The sequence below is a fragment of the Antechinus flavipes genome, chromosome 2 (assembly GCF_016432865.1).
Source record: "Antechinus flavipes isolate AdamAnt ecotype Samford, QLD, Australia chromosome 2, AdamAnt_v2, whole genome shotgun sequence".
Taxonomy (NCBI): Eukaryota; Metazoa; Chordata; class Mammalia; order Dasyuromorphia; family Dasyuridae; genus Antechinus; species Antechinus flavipes.
In genome coordinates, this window is record NC_067399.1 from 582,943,729 (window position 1) to 582,966,484 (window position 22,756).

The window sequence follows — 22,756 nt, forward strand, 5'->3', positions numbered from 1 at the left end:
GCATTTCAAAAATTATATCAAGTAATAATTGGGACACTGACATTTTTGCTTTACCTATGATCTTATTGGGAATATCTCTAGTATTTTTCTCTATTATATGTTATGTTAACTCGGGGTTTCATATAGATATTATTTACCATGTTAAAGGAAGTTCCATTTATTCTTATGCTTTAAAATATTTAAAAAACATAAATGGGTATTTTATTTTGTCAAAGACTTTCCCATAAATTTATTGATATAATCATTAAATTTTTTTTACATTATCTATATAATCCATTATATTTATGACTTTTCTAATACTGGAAAAAAACAATTATTGAGCTGGCCCTGTCCCTGCTTTGGCTCTGAATGTACCTAGACAAATATTGCCCTGACCTTCTCTCTGCTTAGTGATTGATTGTGGGGTGAACCTGTTCCCAGCTGCTACTCTCAAGAGATGAAGAAAGAGCCCCTAGAGACTTCACACTGGTCTAATTACCAATTCTCTGGCCTAGTCCTTCTCAGAGAGCCCACAGCCTCAAGCCCTTGAGGGCCCCTGGCATCTCTGTGTTCAGAGTGGCTCTGTTTACTGGCTTTTAATGAGTTTCTGCTCCCTCCTTTCCCCACTGCAACAAAAGAAAAAATTACCTCTGAGCACCCATAGACTTCTGGTAGTCCTTCCCTAGATGGAGGAATTAAGCTGGTGTTTTTCTGGTCTTCTTGATCATTATTCCATCTGGCGCTGTTTTCAGTTTTTGTTGTGGTGTTTAAGAGGGAGCTGAGCATCTTTTGTAACTTTTCATTTTGCTATCTTCAGCAGAAACCCAGGTGTCTATTTCTATTGCCTTTAAAAAATACTTCAGCTTCTAAGGCCATAGGCCTTAGAAACAAAAGGTTTTCTGGGTGTCAGGATCATATCCAAAGCATGTCTGCTTTAGCCTCTTTCTTGTCGTTCCAATTATTTCCCCCCAAAAATCCTTCAATTTTGATAATTAATAAAAGCTGAGAATATTCTCTAAGAAATGATGTGATATTTATAAACACCCATAAACAAATAGTGCTATCTCATTATAGAAAAGTTAATGTAAAATAAGAGCACCATTGTATAGTAATTCTAGATTGAGAGTTAGAAGACCTTGGTTCTCGTACCAGCTTTGTTACTAATCTGTTTGATCTTGGACAAGTCATTTCTCCAGTTTTTAGTTTCTTCATATGTAAAATGGTCTTACATTAGAATAATATACATACTTCTTTCCAGTCTTACTTTCTGTGTTTCCAAGAGATAAATTCCTAGTTCCTTTATGAGAAGAGTCAGAGAATCAGGTGATTAGAAAGTTCTTTATTCAGTTTCATGAAGGATCAAGGAAGAAATAGTTAAAATCTATTTAATCCTATTTAGCTAATTCTCCTTAATTTCTTTCTTTAATTGGGATGATCCAGTGAAGACCTAAACAAAAAGATTGCATTGAAAAGAGAAAAGTAGTCATGTAGGAGGCAGGATGAAAATGGCAAATTGGGGTTAGATACTGAAAAGGTTGACAGCCAAAATGGTAGGAATTTATCTAATATTCTATAGATATTATATGTTTAACAGATCAAATACAAGTGTATATATGCATATATATGCATATATATTTTTTCCAATGTCTCTCAGCTTTAATTTTCCATTACAAAGTACTCCTAAAGTGGAAAATGTCTGCCCAGAAAAGGAAACCTGTGAGAAACAAAATTGAATAACCTATATTTCTGATATTTAGGTCTATGGAAATCACAATATTATAAAAAGAGGTATAAAGTAGAAATCACAGTGTCTTGCAAACATTGGTCCCATACTTAGCCTTTACTAAGTTACATTTTGATGACCTGTTTTGTTAGTCCAACTCTAAAAAATGTCAATACCTTTGTCCCAGAAGAACTGGGATCCATTCATTTTGAAACATTCATATACCATTTAAAGTTCCTTGGCTTCTCGCTTTACTTCCTGAACCTAGATTATTAATTATAGCATGATGCCACAATCCATCTAAAAGATGACCGTTAAAAGATGAAATTGTGGTGATAGATTAAATGATTTGTCAGCCACATGGGTCATCGTTAGGTTTTTTGGGAAGGAAAAGGCCAGAATGAACAAATGTGAAAGATCATTTCCCTTGAGAATGTTATTGACAGTGATAAACAAGCAGTGACAACAAAGGATATGCATTGTAGGGAGTTATTTGTGTGGAGAACTTGACTGTTTAATATATAGTGACATATTGAAAATTCATAAAGTAATAAAACTACCGTGTTATGTTCTGATTAGTGTTGCTTTAGGAAATTGTCACATTACATACTCAGTTTTCCCTGTCACATGTGCCTAGAGGCCTGGAGAATGGGGACAGTCCATAGATAGATAGATACATACATACATAAATGGCTAAATGAACCAAAGGAATTCCTTATTTATTAGTATCTCAGTCCTGCATTTCCAAGGTGAACTTTCTCTCTAATTTAATTTTATAATTGAGGAGGTTAAAATCTGCTTTATCTAGCTATAAAATGTCTTGAATTAGGCAAGAGTTTGAATTTATCTGCAGTAGATATGAGCTTATACAGGGGAAATTACAATATCTAATGATTTTCAGATCATTTACAAGGTACCTTCATAACTTTTGGTATGCTCAAAATGGCCATATTACTTTGACTTAGGCTCAGTTTACAATAGGTTAATGTAAATTTTTTCCTTTGCATTCAAAGAATTTCTTTACTGTTTCCAATGTGACTCCTGGTAATCTGTAATTTGCGAGGGCAGTTGAGATTTTAGGGCTAATAACATTTCAAGTAGTAGAAGAATGAGGCGAACGTATGAGCAGACTCCCTAAAAAGCTGTAGGGAATGAGGAGTGCATCAAGACTTAGAATCTTTAGATCCAGCATGGAGATTGCATAGCAAGATGCAAAAATCTAAACTGTAAATAGAAACATGAAAAGCCTGAAATCCAGCATAGAAAAGTTCCTGAAGGAAATTGTCAGCTATGAATGGAGATAAAGAACTAATCCAGCAGAGATACCAACAGTTATATGACTATATTAAAAATAATTATCCCATTATTAAGCAACTGTACTATTATTTGGAAAAAAATAGCTCCAAGATTTTGCCCCAGTTTCTTGTGGTATGACTACTGCAAACATCATAATTCATGCTTCCTCCATTAGCAGTTAACTAACAAATCTCAGGCCCCAAAGCTGTGCTGAATTCATTAATGATGTGTATTAGAAAGACTTTGTGCCCCAGGAAGACAATTAAAATTGTTAAACAAAAAAACAGAAAAGTTAATTTAAGTTCTGTTCCAAAATTTGAGGTGTAGATCATGTTTTTGCTGCTTAGAAAAAGCACTAGATGAGAGGGGGAAATCCCTTTCATTATTCTTGCCATTAAGGATTTAAAATGGTGTTTCCTTTGGGTTCTTTTTCTAGAGGTGAAGTCTGTCTTCTGTTTTAATTTTTTTCCCCCATTCTGCTAAAATTTTACTATGAGTTTTCTTAGTACTGTAGTTCTACTCAAACTGGCCCCAGGGTGAAAAGAGAAATTGAACCCAGTTGTGTAGAAAATAAAAGGTAGCTATAAAAAGTGATAAATATGTACTTGCATGTTGATTTGTGTAACATAATCAATTAAAATAATACTTGAGTGCTTAATATTTGTCCTACTTAGCTCTTAGGGAGATTGAAAGGTACCATTAGGTGGCTCTTTTCAGCAAAGAGATGATTCAAGTCAGGTCCAATGATCTTGTGTTGAAGAGAGCCATCTACACCCAGAGAGAGGACTATGGGAATTGAGTGTAGATCACAACATGACATTTTCACTCTTTTTTTTTTTTTGTTATTGTTTGCTTGCATTTTATTTTCTTTCTCATTTTTACCCTTTTTGATTTGATTTTTCTTGGGCAGCAATATTAATAAATCTGTATGCATATATTTTTACCAAATATTTACCATATATTTTTACCATGTTTAACAAATATTAGACTTCTTGTTATCTAGGAGAGGGGGAAGGAAAAGGGGGGGAAATTGGAACACAAGGTTTTGCAAGGGTTAATGTTGAAAAATTATCCATGCATATTTTTTAAAAATTAAAAAGCTTTAATTAAAAAAAAGAAAGATGCCATAAAAGTCTTTTAGTACATACGCCTCAATTTACAAATGAGGAAGATGAGACCCAGACAAATGAGGTGATTTTCCCAATGCCACAGAGGTACTAAGTAACAGAATCAAGATTTGGACCCTGGTCCTTCGACAGCAAATCTAGTCTTATTTCTATTCTTCCGTGCTATCTCTTCAGCATAAAAGAGTCTTTGCCTTCAAGGAATTAAGTATGGCCGCACATTATAAGTGGGAAATGACTATAATATAGGATAGAGTATGCTAAATGCCAGAAATATAATATATGCATATGTATACTATATGTGCATGTATTTATATTTGCATATATGTGTATATGTCTATAGTCAATTCCTCTTTGTTTCCTTATTATTTTTTTCTTACCTCTCAGCAATTTTGTTTCTAACCTTATTCAGTTATAATTATGGTCTCCAAAGTTACCAATGATCCTTAATTGACAAATCCAATGGCTTTTTCTCAATCCTTATCCTCTTTGACCTCCCTGAAATCTTTTATACTGTCAACCACTCTTTTCTCTTTGACACCACCTTCTCTTTAAATTTTCTTGACATTTCTTTCTCTTGGCTCTCCTACACCTGTCTACCTCTCTTTTTAAATCTCCTTTGGAAACTAGCTCTTTATTGTGGATGAAGATACTGGATCATCTTAGTCTCCTGGATCTTCATCTAGGTCATACTCATTAATCATAGATCTTGAAAGGTGAAGGGATGCCAATCAACTGAGAAATGACTAAACAAGTTGTGGCATATGATTGTGATGGAATGCCACTATGCTATAAGAAATGACAAACAGGATGGTTTCAGAAAACCTTGGAAAAACTTAAATGAACTGATATGAAGTGAAATGAGCAGAGCCAGGAGAATATTGTATACAGTAACAGCAATATTGTATGATGAAGAATGGTGAATGACTTAGCTATTCTCAGCAATGCAATGATGCAAGACAATCCCAAAGGACTCTTGATAAAAAGTGCTATCATATTTAGAGAAAAAACTGATACTGTTTGAATACATACTGAAATATACTATTTTGTCTCTCTATCTTTGTTTTTCTCTCTCTTTTTCTTTTTTCTTTCTTCCTTTTTCTTCCAAAAATGACTAATATGGAAATGTTTTACATGATTGCACATGTATAACCTATATCAAACTGCTTACTGCAGAGAGGGAGGGAAGGAAGGGATAGAACTTAAAACTCAAAACTTGAAAAAAACAACAAAAAATTGTTTCCACATGTAATTGGAGAAAAATAAAATATTATTTAACAAAAATTATAGAGATCTCTTATTTCTGAATACTATTTTGTTTAGTGATCTCATCAGTTCCCACGGATTCAATTATAGTTCATGTGCTGATGGATTCTCAGACTTATTTGTACCACCCTAACTTTTCTTCTGACCTCTGCTCTTAAATCTCCAACTACTATTAGGCATTTCAAATTAGATAATGTTGTAGATACCATAAATTTAACATGTCCCAAATTGAATCCATCCCATCTTCTTAATTTCCCTGTTGCTAACAAGGGTACCACCATTCTCCTGGTCACCCAAGTTCAGATCCTAGTTGTCATCTTCAGCTCCTCACTCTTTTATACCTTTCATACATAAATAGTTGCCAAGTCTTGTTAACTTTATCTGTGTCACATCTGTCATAGACATTCTTTTTGACACACTACTACCCTGGTTCACTTCCTTATCACCTCACATGTAGACTATGGAAATAGCCTTCTGTTGGTCTCCTCACTTAGACCATTGTCCACTCAGCTGTCAAACCATCTTCCTAAAGCACAAATCTGACTATGTCACTTCCTTAGTTCAGTAAATCCAATACTTTCCCACTACCTTCAGGATCAAATACAAAATTCTTTGACTTGTAAAGCCTTCATAATCGGATTTCTTTCTACCTTTACAATCTTTTCCCACTTAACTTCCCTTCATACAATCTAATGAATCAGTGACACTTGATTCCTTGCTATCTTTTGAAGATAATACTCCAACTCTTGACATAGGGTCTTTTCACTGATTGTACCTCATGCCTGGAACTCTCTCCCTCCTCATCTTCACTTTTTGGTATCACTGGTTTCCTTCAAGTCTTAGCTGAAGTTTATTCTTTTGCAAGAACCCTTTCCCAGTCTTCTTTAAGTACCTTTCTTCTGACTGAGACTATCCATGATTCATTCTGCCTATATCTCTTGTTGGTACACAGTTATTTGCATGTTGTCTTCCTCATAGTCTGATTGCAGAGTCCTTGAGAGCAGGGACTGTATTTTGTATCCTTAGTGCTTAGCACAGTATTTAACATATGGTAGGTAGTTAATAAATGTTTGCCTACTTAGTCTTGTTTGTACAGTACAGCAATTTTAAGGGTGTTCAGCATTTAATCTTTCCCCAATTCAAAGGAGAAAGGCAGTGCTTTTTTAGACCTTTAGGCATTGCAGAAGCATATAGAAAACTTCCTTTTTAGGTCATCTGAAAATATTGTGCAATAATATTTTTTCTAGTCTAAAATTCTTACCAGAATTTTCCCTTTAGGAAGATATATGAAAGGTCAAGAGCAAAAATGAAGGACCTGGGGAATAGGAATTACAAGTTGTCACCACGCTTTAGAACAAAAAGTACCTCTTATATACCTGAGATCTTTGCATTCCCTACCAAAGTTATGACTCAAGATTTCAAAAGGATTAAGATATTAATTACAAGGAGGATCTGGTTGCTTTGGTGGGAAGTGGTCAAGAAAGGAATACACCAATTTTAGAAGGAGATTATCTCTATTGTTCTATGATGCTGACAAAAAAAATCTCAAGATATATGATCTCTTCCAGATTTCTATATTCAAATTTGGGACAGCTCCCAAGGCATGAGGGGACTCTGCTTAGCCACCTCTCTCTTTGACCAAGAAATTCTTAGATTTATATTATTTTTAATTAATTATAATTTTCCCAATAGGCTTAATGCCCCAAACATGAAGTATAGAATTAATATTATTTTCTTTGACAGCATCTTTCAGAGGAGAGTATATTTCTAGTTTTATTATGTGTTCATATTTAGGCTTTCTTTAAACTTTATTCAGCTTCATTGAAGAGGAATAAGATTCTCAGCTGTCCTTCTTGCATGCTTGCTTAGGTAAACTTAATGCTCTCAATTATCATGTGCTTTTTTGTTTTACTTTATAGTGGCCTTTCTGTAAATAAGTTGGGGGTGATGTCTTTAAAAATCAGAATTCTATGGATATTAGAATATTAATATTAAATAATATTAATTTATTAATATATTAATTATATATTAATATAATATATTAAATAATATTAAAATATTAGAGATGATACTTTACTTTGGTTGATTGAAGTTAAAAATAGTTTAAACTTTTCAGAGAATGTCAGATAAGCTCAAATTCTCACAATAATGGTCAGCCTAAATGGACTACTAAATGAATCAGTGTGGCCCAGTCCTTTGATTTCATTAGGAAGGTTCTTTACATAAAATATATATTGGAAGAGAAACAAAAAAGGTGTTGAGGGGATTCAAAAATGAAAATTGGTTAAATTGAATATTTTCTTCTTTGTTTCACCTCAATTTTAAATAGATTTTAATTTATTTAAAATTTATTTATTGCTATCTTTTAAAGCACTACCTGCATTTCCCAATATAGCCTTTCCTTTGATCAGTCATCTCTTAAAGACTAAAAATGGGAGAAAAAACTATTTGATAAACTAACATATAAATGAAATCCAGCTTGTATGAGGGATTCTCACATCATTTTAATTTGTTAGGAGTTTAGACAAGAGTTGAAATTTATCTAATTTATATTTTTGTGTACCTTGGTAAACTAGAAATGTGATAAACAAGCATAAGTTTTCTTTTAGATTATAAGCATCTTTATGGCATTCATTTGTATATCTCTGTAAACACGTAAATGGTGCTCAGTAAGTATAAGAAGGCTGATGAGAGGAGTCACTCATCAATTTAAAGAGTTCCCTAGGCAATCTGAGAAAGTGACTGAGTGAGCCATTGCTTGGAAGGCCCTTGTTCATAGATACTGAGCAGACTTACTGGTCATTTATTGATTGAATTCAAGAGTTGGGTTACCTCTTTATGACTGTTGTTGTTCATTCTCAGAGTTCCACTTTATGGCTGACTTGATTGAGAAACCATCTTACCTTTATGCACTCTTTTACAGTGAGTTGGTTAGTTTCTCTGACTCTCTTCAGGACGTCTAGGCTTTTTCCTTTCTTTTTTCTAGAAAGTAGTTTAATCAGTTATTTCTGTTTGGCCAAAAATCCTGAGAGTTTTCCCCTCCCAGATTCATTCATTCATTTGCTTATTTAGTTTTTTTTTTTGGACTAGGTAAAAGAGGAGATTATTTGCCTCAATTGCTACCTAGCCTTCATCCCTGAATGGATGCAGTCTCTGTCAGCATTCTAGAGAGGGAAAGATTTCCTGATGCAGTGTGCTTCTTAAGAGAAAGAATAAGAGTGTCCACTTAGTTCCTAAACAGGATACGACTTAGGGAACAAAGCCATGATTTACTGGGACATTGTCTGACAGGATGAAAATTACTTGTTTGGCAGTTCTCAAAGAGCTTCCAGGGGTTCCAGGGAAGAACTGTTTATAACTGTGCCTGACAGAGTATTGTTCTGATAGAAATCTCAAGTTCAGTTCCCTTCTGGGTTAACTATTGGGCTGCTATTTGAATTCTTTATGTTTTTGTCATCATTCTTGAGTTACTGGGAATCTTTTGCATGGTAGGATTTATGTGGTGTGAAATTAAGGCTGTTCTATGCCCTGTATACATTAGTATTCTGAGGATCTGTACAGAAGTTAGGGACTCTATTATTTACCATATTTGAGGAAGTCTATACGTAAATTGTACCATGAGCATTTTTGGAAACATTCCTGAAAGCTTCCAGGTGGGGAAGAATGAGTCAAAGAGAGAAAATGATCTTTCTTAAAGTTAGACCCCCTAGGATCAAATCCAGTCTATATAAGTCCAGAGTCTTTGTAAGGCCCTAGACCATGGACTAGAATATGCTGAATGAATGATATTCTACTAAAGCTGCACTAATTAGACTCTCAAAATGATTATCTAGTAGGTACTTAGTATTTATTGGTCAGTGGATTGAAAGTCAATTCCAAATCAAGAAAAGCATACTCATTTCTATATGCTTTAAATGTTTCTTCAAGGAGTTATAATTCCTTCGTCGTGTTTATTCCCTTCACTGACAATATATCACAATCTCTGTAAGATTTATTAGCAAGTATTGGAAAGTTGTGGTTTGCTGAAAAATTCATCACCTTATGGTGAGGAGTCTTTGACTTAAAACTTATCATCACACATACATTGGGTTCATTCTCAAAGTCTTTTAAGCTTGAGAAAAACCACCAGAACTTGTAATGATGCTAGATTAGTTTTTGGAAGCTTGGGATCACCTTGTATATCAAAATGAAACATCAGATTAAGATCTTAGTGAAGGGATGTTGACTCTGGATGAACCTGACTTCCTGCCTTGATATGCTGATTTAGAAATTGTTTTGAGCAAATAACAAGAGCAAATATGTGATTATGAATTTTCAGAATTTGAGATATGCAAACCTTTGGTGTGAAAACTACAGAATTCACCACACCTTAGAAAACCACACACACACACACACACACACACACACACATAAACATTGTCTTATTTTAAAATTTATTTTGTTAAATATTTTCCAATTGATTTGAGGAACACTAAGTGAGCATGGAGGCTTGTTTTTTATACTTCTGGCCTAGACACTTAAGGAATTGAGTGACTTGCTTAGGCTAACACAGTCAGTACACTATCAGTACACTAGCCAGAGGCTAGATTTGAATTCAGATCTGTCTAGCCTTAAGCGTGGTACCACAGCTACTACTTTAAGTTGTTTCTCAAGCAATATGAGAAGAGTGCTATTTTAATCTTTGCCTGATGTGATATTTTAATATGCCTGACATCTGGTTGGTACCCTAGGCTTTTATTACTGACATGTTTCTCTTTGCTTTAATCTTTTATTCCTTTTATTTGAGAAATTATAGCTTGCTGCACGATTTAGCTTCTTTTATAGAAGAAACAGCTGTGATGTCATAGCAGAGTACATTTTTTGGGAGGATGTACATTTTCCTCCTGTGCATTTGGGAACATTTCCCATGATACATTTGTTCATTTTTGTTTTGTAATCTGACTCCATCTTGAATACATGTGTGAACCAGAAATATATTGGTTGATAAATGAATCTTTCAAAAATTGTTGACATTTGCAATTTTCTTTGGTTTCTATTTACTTGAAATCTAATAAGTGAGGGGTAAAATTTTAAATAGAAACTAGTTCTTTTTTTCTAGAGAAGGGGTTAATTTGAATTTTTTTGAAAAAAAAGTAAGCTATATAACAACAAACACGAGTGTGTAAATTTCTTATAAAAGCAGCATTTAAATAGGAAAATTGCTTTTTAGTAAAAATATAGAGCAGTAATATATCTAGTACTAGAAATGCAAACAAGTAGTTTAGTTAGAACAGTAACAAAGTATTTTGAATAAAGAAATTCTCAGTGGAACATTTAGTTTCTTATTAAATCAGTATATAATTATATTTCATTTTCAACTGAAACAGATTTTCAGTGACAAATGTTTGTGGACAGGAGCAAGATGCAAAGTTATTTCAGAAATTAGAAGAAAATGATTCAAAACAAAACTCTGGGGAGTCCTGTCTAGCTTTATCTCTTCTCATAGTTTTTCTGCAGAAATATCTCAGACATAAAGGTGCTACTTACAAGGATGAGAAAATTTGCAGCTGGAGCAGAAATTAATTTGTATTTATAGTCCAAACACCTACATGAATCCTTAATCTTTTTTTTTTAATGATTTTAAAGGAATTTATAGAATCATTCAGATTGGGAAAATGTCTAGTGGGTCATCAAGTTCACCTCTCCTTGTAATGGCAGCATTGATTTTATTATGCCTAAAGCAGCACTGATAAATGGGTGTCAAATCACACTCCTGTTTCATGCTTTTACCAATGTAGAACCCTATCTTCTACAGACTTGATGTGTAAGTGAAGGACTGATTGCTGCTTACTTTCCAGAGACTTTTTCTAAGTTCCTGATACATAGTCTGCTCTGAAACAGATGCCAAATATGTAGCTTATTAAGGATCGTATGAAGTCATCAGTCTGATTTTTGCTTTTGATAACTTGATCCAGCTTCATTCTAGAGGCAAACTGAGATAAGATGGATTCCTCTACTATGCCTAGAAAAGTCCAGGATCATGTAGCCTAGTAATTAGTAAACTCTGACTCTATTAGTGAGTTAATGCAATGATTAGCTATGAGTTAATGAGCTTAAACTTCCATTATTTCTCTATTTCTCTATTCCTCCATAATCTATGTTCTAGTAAATATTCATTTTTTTTAACTTTTTATTTAATGATTACTTTATATTGACAACATTATCCCCTGCACTCGTTTCTTTTCCGATTTTTTTCCCCTCCCTCCCTCCACCCCCTCCCCTAGATGGCAAGCAGTCCTTTATGTTGGATATGTTGCAGTATATCCTAGATACAATATATGTTTGCAGAACCCAACAGTTCTCTTGTTGCGTAGGGAGAATTGGATTCAGAAGGTATAAATAACCCGGGAAGAAAAACAAAAATGCAGATAGTTCACATTCGTTTCCCAGTGTTCTTTCTTTGGGTGTAGCTGCTTTTGTCCGTCATTTATCAATTGAAACTCAGTTAGGTCTCTTTGTCAAAGACATCCACTTCCATCAAAATATGTCCTCATACAATATCGTTGTTGAAGTGTATAATGATCTCCTGGTTCTGCTCAGTAAATATTCATTTTGACAGATAGTAACTGTTTAATAATTTTTTTAAATTGAACTGAATCATTAGAGAGTCCTCCTCAGTGATATTGCCTCTTTCATTAAAAGATTGAGTATAATAAATTCAATTAAAATATATTAACCACTTACTATGTATATAACATTGTTCTAGTCACTAAGAGAGATACAGAGATGAATAAAATATGGTCCCTAACGTCAAGGAACTTGCAATCTAGTTGGGAAGAAAAAATAATGAGACTATTTTATGGGTATTCAAAATATAACTATAAAATGAGACCTATTTTCATAGACTACTTCTGGGAATTAGTATATAAGACAGTATTATATGCAATTATATACAATATGCTAATATTTTGTGTCACACAATTAGAGATTAACTCAGTATGTAAGTTGTATGTGTGTATGTGTGTGTGTTATAGGAAACAAAAAGAGTTAGAGCAAGGAGCCATTAGTGTGGTATGATGTTACTACTGAAGGCTTCCTAGGGAATTAGGATTTGAGCTAGAATGTGAAAGAAAGGGCTTAGTCTTGTGCAAATGTGGGGATTGTTTCAGAAAGGGAGGGAGTTTAGCATGAGCATGATGTGTGTGCAAATACATGCTTGACTGGAGAGTACATGGTAGGGGGTAATGGAAAATAAGATTGCTGAGGGGGAGAGCAAAGTGAGGTAATGGAGGTGCAAAAAACCAAGCAAAAGAGTTGATTCATCAGGTGATAGGAAGCCATGAAGGTTTTTGAGAAGTAAAATAACATGATGGTTATAATATCGAGGGCAGATTAATCTTATTAGAAGGAGGAAATATTAGTTAGAAGACATTTCTTGTAGTTTAGGGTAGAAACGTCAAACTCTTGGCCTGTAGGTGAATTTGACCAGCCAAACTGCTCAGTGCAGCCCAAACCAGATTAAAACATAATTGCAAAATGTTTAATGAAATAAAAATGCAAATCAACATAGACAACATTAATTTGTGGCTATCTAAGTCAATATCCATTTCTATTTGAGTTCACCCCCACTTATATCAAGGATCAGAATGATAGATGTGGGCATGTAGTAGAAAGAGAACAAGTCAAAGTGACATCTTGAAGAAAGAACCAACAGTATTTAATATGAATGACTGGATGTGAAGAATGCAAGAAAGAGAAGAACCCAAAATGACTTAAAATCGATTCCAAGATTTGAAGCCCAGGAAACTATGAGAAGAATGGTACTATTAAAAAAAATGAGGAATTTGGGAAAAGGTAGTTTTATTAATTAAAGAAGATTCTATGCTTGGTTTAGATATATTAAGCTTTAGATGAAAATGAAATATTAAAACAAAGATGACATAGACAGTTGGAAAGATAGGGCATGGTATGTTGGCATACATTTGTAGTTCTTACTAATGGATTCCTTAAGCTTTGAAGTTCTGAACTACAGGAGACCTAATGCTAATAGAGCCATCAGATGCCTAAGAGGAACAAACCAGCCTGGATTGGAAACAGGTTAAACTTTTCATTCTGTTCAGCAATGGGATTGGAACCATAAGAGACCATAGTATATCTAGTGTGGGGGAGGTAAGAGAGCCCAAACTCAAAAAAGAAAAGAAAAAGAAAGAAAAAATAAATAATTTAGAATTTAAAATGATTCTGTTCAGTATTTATATAATACATTAAAATATTTTACACACATTATCTCATTTTAACCATCACAACCACTTCAGTTAGGTACTACAGACATTATTATTACTGTTTTATGATTGAAGAAACGGAGACTTAGAAATTAAGTCTTGTCCATGTTCATGTTCTCTAATAGATGATAGAGGTAGGATTTCCAGACTCTTAAGTTATTCTTGCTGTTTTCCTTGGATGAGCTTCAGTGAATTCTGGGGAACAGGGTTGTGATGTGAATTTGTCAGTCTTTCATTCAAACACAGTTTTTGATTGCTTACTATTTTCAAAACACTGTGCTGGACACCAATACATATAAAGGTTAAAAAAAGTTACTACCTACAAAGTGATGGGGAGAATAATATTGAAGAGAATATATGCATAAGTTCATCACCACCTATAATAAAAGTGATTTTCCAGTCATTTGGGCTCATATCACTTCTTATATGTTTTAATTTGTATTTGTATATATTTGGTTCTTATTTCTCCCAAATAGATCATAAACTGTTGGAGGATAGGAACCAACTTTTTAATCTTTGTATCTTTCCCAAAAGGTCCTTAATAAATATTGATAAATGAATTTAACACCCAAATAATTCTAAAACAAAATAGATATGACCCCTTAAGTGTATATAGAAAATAACCTTTTGGAAGTCTCAAGGAAGGAAAAACTTTCTTCTTGAGGTGGAAAGAAGGTTTTATGAAAGAGGGCAGCATTTGAGTTGGATCTGAAAGTATAGACATGATTTTGCTAAGCAGAGAATCGAGGTTGAAAGAAGCTATTTATACCTAGGGGTTGAGTGAACAAAGAGACAGTCAAGAAAACCCAGGGTATTTTTTCAAATGACAATCAGGTGTCCATTTGGCTGCCATCTACAGTATTCATAGCCATGGGACTAGATGATTTGTTTGTTGGAATGAGAAAGGGTCATGCTTCGGAGAAGTCTCATATTTAGGATATAGAAAAGATGATAATCAAATGCAGAAGCCTTTTGTTTTTAATTTTTTAAGAGGAGAATTTGGATGATGCAGCATCATTGGAAATCAAGGACTAGAGAGTTTCAAGATATCCATTTTCAACACTTAGACGCCAGAGAAATATCAAGGAGAATGAGACTACAAAAAGACCCTTAGATTTGGCTAGAAGGAGGTCATTGTTGACCTCTGAGAATGTAATTCTTGTAGAATGGAAAGGGGTGGAATTTAGATGGCTGAAGGAGGGGACAAGAGAAGAAATGTGTAAAGAGGAAGTGGAGGTGGTTACAGAAATACCATGTGATAGCTAAATAGTGTGATAGCTAAAAGGAATATCAGGATCAAGGGAAAGATTTTTTTTTTTTTAAATAGAGGTTACCTGAGTATGCTTAAAAATAATAGAAAAGGGGCCAGTAAAGAGTGAAGATAGTAAATAACTAACATGTATTATAGTCCTTTAAGACTTAAGTAATGTTTCCCTTATAACAGCCCTGTGAGAAAGGTATTAAAATGTTATTTTTCTCATTTTATACTGGGTAAAGTTAATTTGCCCATACTCTGCTAGTAAAAATGAGAACTTGGAATGAAATATAAGTTTTCTGACTCTTGAATCCAACACTTTCCAATCTATGATATTGTTTTCATTCATTTCAATTCAATTCAGTTCTACAGGCATTTATTATACATTGATTTATGTGCAGTGCACTGTGTTGGGTGTCAGGATTACACAGACTATGGGAAAATAGTCCCTATCTTTTGGAGCTTCTGGATGTATTATTTACACAGATAACATCTGTGTAAGGGAGAAGAGAAGGGAGAGAGGCTAAAATAGCAAGTACTAGGATTAGGAAAGGCTTCTCTCTATAGGAGATTATACCTAAAATGACCACACTAATGGCTTCTTGCTCTCTTTTTGTTTCTTATAGCACACACACACACACACACACACACACACACAACTTACATACTGAGTTAATCTCTAATTGTGTGACACAAAATTTCCTTTTTCTAGTGCTAGAGTAGGATTGAAATATTGACTCTTGGGACTGGAGAAAAAGCCACTCTTTGTCAGTGATCTTAAGGTAGACAGCCTCTGAGGATCATTCCAGTGCTAAACCTATGATATACAGGTGAGCCTTGAATAAAGGCTAAAGACAAAAGATGGAATTGATGAGGAATACATTTCAGGCACAAAGAATGGCCTGTGCAAAGATTGGAAGCAGAAGGTGGAATGCCAAGTTTAAGACCAGTTTGGCAGTTGTTTTGTCTAGAAAGTACAGTTCATGAAAAGGAGCAGTGCTAAATCAGCCTGGAAACACAGGCTGGATTCAGACGGTAAAAAGACTTTATAAATGCTAAAGCAAAGATATTAGAAAATCCAAAGGCTTCTTGAGCAGGAGAATGGCAAGATTCAACCTTTACCTAAAGGAGATTTTGTGTTTATGTGTGACAGCTGTGTGGAATTAGACACAGGAAAAGCAAGTAGAAGACAAGAAATGATAAGATCTCCAATTCAATCCTGTCAACATTTATTAAATGCCTGCTATGTGCCAAGAACTGTGCTAAGTGCAGGGGATACAAAAAAGGGCAATACAAAAAGAACTATAGTGGTGGCGGTGGGAATGGGAAGAAGGAAACAATAGGAAGAGAAGCTGTGTAGGCAGAATTGACGAGATTTAGCGACTCCGAAGGTATGAAGGGGAAGGAGAGGAAAGAGAAGGTGATGTCTCTGACCCTTGTCACTGGCAGAATAATGGTATGAAAGTATCGGGGAGAATGTGGGGGAGAATGGAGAAGGGTGAAGGGTGAAGACCAGGTGTCAGTCCCTGGTAACTCACTCCTCCCCTATCGGAACCACATCCTCCCTGCGGTGAAGCATCCCGGACTAGGAGGAGTCAGGTTTCTATAGGGCTGTTTATGTCACTAACAAGCAGTGTGACTACTGTCACGTCAGCCCCGGGCCATTGTCCCTTTAAAAGAGGGCTAGTGGAGTAGGCGCGAGCTGCAGTTCCCGTGTACTGCCCTCCTGGGCACCACGCTGCCGCTGCCAGGCACTGCCCCGGGTGGCGTGCAGTCCACGGTCTGAGTTGGCGGCTTCCCCTCGAGACATGGCGGCGAAAGTGGACCTCAAGACCTCCAGCGATTGGAAGGAGGCAAAAGCTTTTCTGAACTATCTGAGCGACCAGCAGAGGGAGGAGCATTTTTTCTGTCAAGACTTCATCACCTTGAAGAAAATACCAACCTGGAAGGACTCAGAGGTAAACGAGGCTACAGACGAGGTGGTGAAATCCAGGTACCAGGTGGACAATGTCCTGAATGAGAAGATCTCCCTCTTCCGGGGAGACATCACCAAGCTCCAGGTGGACGCCATCGTGAACGCGGCCAACAGTTCCCTGATGGGAGGTGGCAGCGTGGACGGCTGCATCCACCTGGCGGCGGGGCATCTGCTCAAGGAGGAGTGCCGGACCCTGCACCGCTGTGAGACTGGCAAAGCCAAGATCACCGGGGGCTACCACCTGCCAGCTAAATATGTCATTCACACCGTGGGCCCCGTGGTGCAGGGAGACCCGAACCCCAGCCAAGTGCAGGAGCTTCGCAGCTGCTACCTTAACAGCCTGCAGCTGGTGCTCGACAACAGCCTGAGGTCGGTGGCCTTCCCTTGCATCTCCACCGGCGTCTTCGGGTATCCCAGTGAGCCGGCGGCCGAGATCGTTGTGGGCACTTTCCGAGAGTGGCTGGAGAAGCACAAGAATAAAGTGGATCGCTTGGTGATCTGTGTATTCCTGGAGAAGGATGAGAAGATATACCGCAAGCTGTTGCCTTATTACTTCCCTGTGGCCTGATGCTGTTTCTCCTCACCCCCCGAGTCCTATCTCCAGGGGAAGGTTTCAACATCACTATGAGGACGTTCCTGTTCATCCTATCCAAGTTGCCCTTATCCTCACCTGAGACCATCAGTTGTTTTTTCCATCTGACCCTCCTTCAGGAATGAGGCTTTCACACCGCTATTCAATAAAGGGTTCTGCTCATAAAAAAAAAGTAAATAAAATGAGGGTAATCATACTACTTGGAGCTGGAAAAGGTCCTTTAGTTCTACTAGTAAGTCCAATGCCTTCATTTTATTGACGAAGAAATGGAGGCTTACAAAGAGTAAATGACTAATTACCAAGGACAACACAGTAAGTTGCTGAGTTAGGGTTTAAGCAGGGTTCTAAAGGGCTTGCCAGATAAACTCAAGTCAGACTGATTACAAATCCAATTCTCTTTCTCTACCATGTAAATACAGGGAATAAATAGGTAGGTGTGTCTTGGAAAGAAAAAAGCAATTGTGAGGAGTGCAAAAGAAAGTCAATCAGGAAAGAAGCAAAGGATTGCCGGGAGCAGTGAGGCCACAGGTTAGATTAGATAGCATGAATTGGTGATAAATCTCCTTGACACAGTGGCCTTCAACTGCATGAATAGGAGTGAAGAAGGCCAGTGATGGGGAACTTAAGAGTTGGGTTTCAGCAAGGCATATATGACAGTAGGTCGAGGGCAAGGGTGGGGAGGGGTTACCTAACCATAATATCAAGTCCACAAAGAGAAAAAAGACTAGATTAGGACAACTAGATTAGGATAAAATCATAGCCATGATGTATAGGTTTAGGAAGAGGGAGAAATTATAGTCAGAGCATTTCAGACTTCTGGGTCATAGAGGAAGAATCCTCTTCCACAAAGGAATCATCATCATCATCATCATCATCATCAAGCATAATCTCACTTTTGTGTGTGTGTGTGAGACACCCACATACTCTTTCTCTTCTCCTGCGCCACCTCCCTTTTCCCATACAGTGAGCTGCAGATTGGTATAGTGAATAGAGAGTTGGCTTGCAGGTCATGAAGATCTGAGTTTAAATCCTCCTGATACATACTGGTTGTGTGATCCTGGGTAAGTCATTTTAAGACTCTGAGCTCTTGGCAGCTCTCCAAGCTAATAAGTTGCAGAAAATGTATATCTATTGTAGAGGAAGGTCTCTCTCTCTCTCTCTCTCTCTCTCTCTGTCTCTCTCTCTCTCTCTCTCTCTCTCTATATATATATATATATGTATATATCCAGAAGTTCCCTGTATTAAAATTACAGGTCCAGTCCCAATCCTTCTCCCTCTTACTATGTACATATACATAGATGTGCATATGCTTAAGAAACTACTGGTTTTTTTTTTTTTTTTTTTTTTTTTTTTTTTATTTTTTTTTATTTTTTTTTAAATTTTTTTATTTAATAATTACATTATATTTACACTCATTTCTGTTCCGATTTTTTTTTTTTCCCCTCCCTCCCTCCACCCCCTCCCCTAGATGGCAAGCAGTCCTTTATATGTTGGATATGTTGCAGTATATCCTAGATACAATATATGTTTGCAGAACCGAACAGTTCTCTTGTTGCATAGGGAGAATTGGATTCAGAAGGTATAAATAATCCGGGAAGAGAAACAAAAATGCAGATAGTTCACATTCGTTTCCCAGTGTTCTTTCTTTGGGTGTAGCTGCTTTTGTCCGTCATTTATCAATTGAAACTCAGGTCTCTTTGTCAAAGAGATCCACTTCCATCAAAATATGTCCTCATACAATATCGTTGTCGAAGTGTATAATGATCTCCTGGTTCTGCTCATTTCACTTAGCATCAGTTCATGTAGGTCTCTCCAAGCCTCTCTGTATTCATCCTGCTGGTCATTTCTTACAGAACAATAATATTCCATAACATTCATATACCACAATTTACCCAGCCATTCTCCAATTGATGGGCATCCATTCATTTTCCAGTTTCTAGCCACTACAAACAGGGCTGCTACAAACATTTTGGCACATACAGGTCCCTTTCCCTTCTTTAGTATTTCTTTGGGATATAAGCCCAATAGAAACACTGCTGGATCAAAGGATATGCACATTTTGATAATTTTTTGGGCATAATTCCAGATTGCTCTCCAGAATGGTTGGATTCGTTCACAACTCCACCAACAATGCATTAGTGTCCCAGTTTTCCCGCATCCCCTCCAACATTCATCATTATTTTTTCCTGTCATCTTAGCCAATCTGACAGGTGTGTAGTGGTATCTCAGAGTTGTCTTAATTTGCATTTCTCTGATCAATAATGATTTGGAACACTCTTTCATATGAGTGGTAATAGTTTCAATCTCATCCTCTGAAAATTGTCTGTTCATATCCTTTGACCATTTATCAATTGGAGAATGGCTTGATTTCTTATAAATTTGAGTCAGTTCTCTATATATTTTGGAAATGAGGCCTTTATCAGAACCTTTAACTGTGAAAATGTTTTCCAGTTTGTCGCTTCCCTTCTAATCTTGTTTGCATTAGTTTTATTTGTACAAAGGCTTTTTAATTTGATGTAATCGAAATTTTCTATTCTGTGATCAGTAATGGTCTCTAGTTCATCTTTGGTCACAAATTTCTTTCTCCTCCACAAGTCTGAGAGATAAACTATTCTATGTTCCTCTAATTTATTTATAGTCTCGTTCTTTATGCCTAGGTCATAGACCCATTTTGATCTTATCTTGGTATATGGTGTTAAGTGTGGGTCCATGCCTAATTTCTGCCATACTAATTTCCAATTATCCAGCAGTTTTTATCAAATAATGAATTCTTTTCCAGAAGTTAGGGGCTTTGGGTTTGTCAAACACTAGATTGCTATAGTTGACTATTCTGTCTTGTGAGCCTAGCCTTTTCCACTGATCCACTAATCTATTTCTTAGCCAATACCAAATGGTTTTGGTGACTGCTGCTTTATAATATAATTTTAGATCAGGTACAGCTAGGCCACCTTCATTTGATTTTTTTTTCATTAATTCCCTTGAGATTCTCGACTTTTTATTGTTCCATATGAATTTTGTTGTTATTTTTTCTAGATCAATAAAATATTTTCTTGGAAGTCTGATTGGTATAGCACTAAATAAATAGATTAGTTTAGGGAGTATTGTCATCTTTATTATGTTCGCTCGGCCGATCCAAGAGCACTTAATATTTTTCCAATTATTTAAGTCTGACTTTATTTGTGTGGAGACTTTTTTATAATTTTGCTCATATAATTCCTGACTTTCCTTTGGTAGATAGATTCCCAAATATTTTATGGTATCAACAGTTATTCTGAATGGAATTTCTCTTTGTATCTCTTGCTGTTGGGTTTTGTTGGTGATGTATAAAAATGCTGAGGATTTATGGGGATTTATTTTGTAGCCAGCTACTTTGCTAAAATTATGAATTATTTCCAATAGCTTTTTGGTAGAATCTCTGGGGTTCTCTAGGTATACCATCATATCATCTGCAAAGAGTGATAGTTTGGTTTCCTCATTGCCTACTCTAATTCCTTTTATATCTTTCTCGACTCTTATTGCCGAGGCTAGTGAAACTACTGGTTTTTATCCACAGAAGGAATCCCTCAATTAGCAAGCCACAGGTAAAAGCCAAGTTGAAACTAGTTGATATTGTGATGGTTAGACTCTGAGCTCTATGTTCTTCTCCCTACCTGATAGCTCTTCTAGAAGGAGGACTGGAAAAAGTAGAAAGTTATTTTCATGGGGGAATATATGTGGTGAACTCATTGAAAAATCAGAAATGAGGGGGTGTTTAAAGTGCTAGAGTAGGATTGAAATAATGACTCTTGGGACTGGGGAAAAAGCCACTCTTTGTCAGTGATCTTAAGGTATAGACCTAAAAGAAGAAACTTTGGGTCAAAAGATTTTGTATCCTTTTTTACTTTTTTTACATGTGAGTGTACTTTGTCTTTTCTAGGACCCTCCAACATTGATTGTTCCCATTTTTTATCTTTGCCGATTTTTTTTTAGCATGTGGCAGAACATCAGGGCTATTTGGATGTGCATTTCTTTTATTAGTGACTTGGAGCATTTTTTTTTTTTTTTTGGAATGGTTGCATATGGTTTGCATTTTTTTCTTTTGAGGACTATCCATGTTCTTTGACCACACATATTTCTGTTAGTTTTCTCTATTCCTTTTTTATTGGCAAAGTTTTCTAGTGTTTCCTCATTGCACATGATGGTTGCATTTGGCTTTAGATAACTTTTTGATTACATTATAAACATTTCTCTTTCTATACTTAGTAAGGTTTAAAAAAAACCATAAATGATTATTGTACTTTATCGAAGACTTTTTCTATATCTAGAGATAGTCACATAATTTTGGATATTTTTATTTTTAATATTTCAAAATTCTTTTGCTTTCCAAATATTGAACAACCATCATAACATCCCTGGTCCATATTTGGTCATAATAAATGATTTTTGGGGCACATTATTTTGTCCCTATTATTAATTTTGCTTGATCTACTTTAAAGGAAAATAGTATTTCCATAAGCATTTATTTCTCCTGCTTACCTCTTTTCTCCTTTTTCTAGTCCTTTTCCTAATTGAAAGGTTTTATTTAATTTATTTAATTAATAATTTAATTAATTATTTAATGTTAATTTAGCGATCCATTCCTTTCCCTTTTTTCTCTGCAAAAAGGTTCAGAATCCTCTTTCCTTTCACTTTCTTCTTCATCCACTTAAGTATTAAAATAAACAACCTGCTCAATGGTTCCTCTGTTGCATTTTTTAACCCAAACAAAAGGTCATTCTCTCTTTTTTTCCCCTCTTGAACACACACCCTTTATTTCATTACTTTAGTGAATAATTTTTTTCTCTAATTTTAGTTATTTACAAACTTTAGTTTCTTGAGAGTGCTTACAAGTCAAATATTTTACTCAGGTCTTTTTTGTTGTTATTGCAAGAATACTTCAAATGCCACTCCATCTTTTTTCTTTGTTATTTAGGCTCAGGATTTCAGGATATGTCATTTTGTGTTACCTCTTGAGCTCCTTGCTTTTTGGCATATGTTATTCCATTCCATTCTGTAGTTTCTAGTGGCTACAGAATAGTTCTGTGCTATTCAAATTTCTTTGCCTTTATAGTTGAAGGTCTTTCTGTCTGCTTGTAGGATTCATTGTTTGTCTTTGGAATTGTATAATTTCTCTTTGTCTTGGATGTTAAAGTGTAAGATTCTTTTGCTGGAGGTAAAAGAATCTATGGATTCTTCTGATTGGTCCTTTGTTTTCTGCAGTCAGAGGTTCTGGGCAGTTTTCTTGTATCATTTTCTATATTGTGTTC

At 35.6% G+C, this 22,756-nt stretch overlaps 2 protein-coding genes across 4 annotated transcripts in view; both read left to right on the plus strand.

Annotated features, from left to right (window-relative positions):
• The window catches only part of CFAP58 (cilia and flagella associated protein 58), a 118,894-nt gene that overhangs the window by 63,159 nt on the left and 32,979 nt on the right, over positions 1-22,756 (plus strand). The window lies entirely within an intron of this gene.
• Positions 16,595-17,667, plus strand: LOC127551560 (ADP-ribose glycohydrolase MACROD1-like). The gene has a single exon (XM_051981366.1). It carries the CDS (start codon positions 16,713-16,715, stop codon positions 17,445-17,447), a length of 735 nt encoding a protein of 244 aa, XP_051837326.1. The 5' UTR covers positions 16,595-16,712; the 3' UTR covers positions 17,448-17,667.

Coding starts and splice junctions, on each gene's coding strand:
- LOC127551560 (XM_051981366.1), top strand. CDS start 16,713: ATGGCGGCGAAAGTGGACCTCAAGACCTCCAGCGATTGGAAGGAGGCA.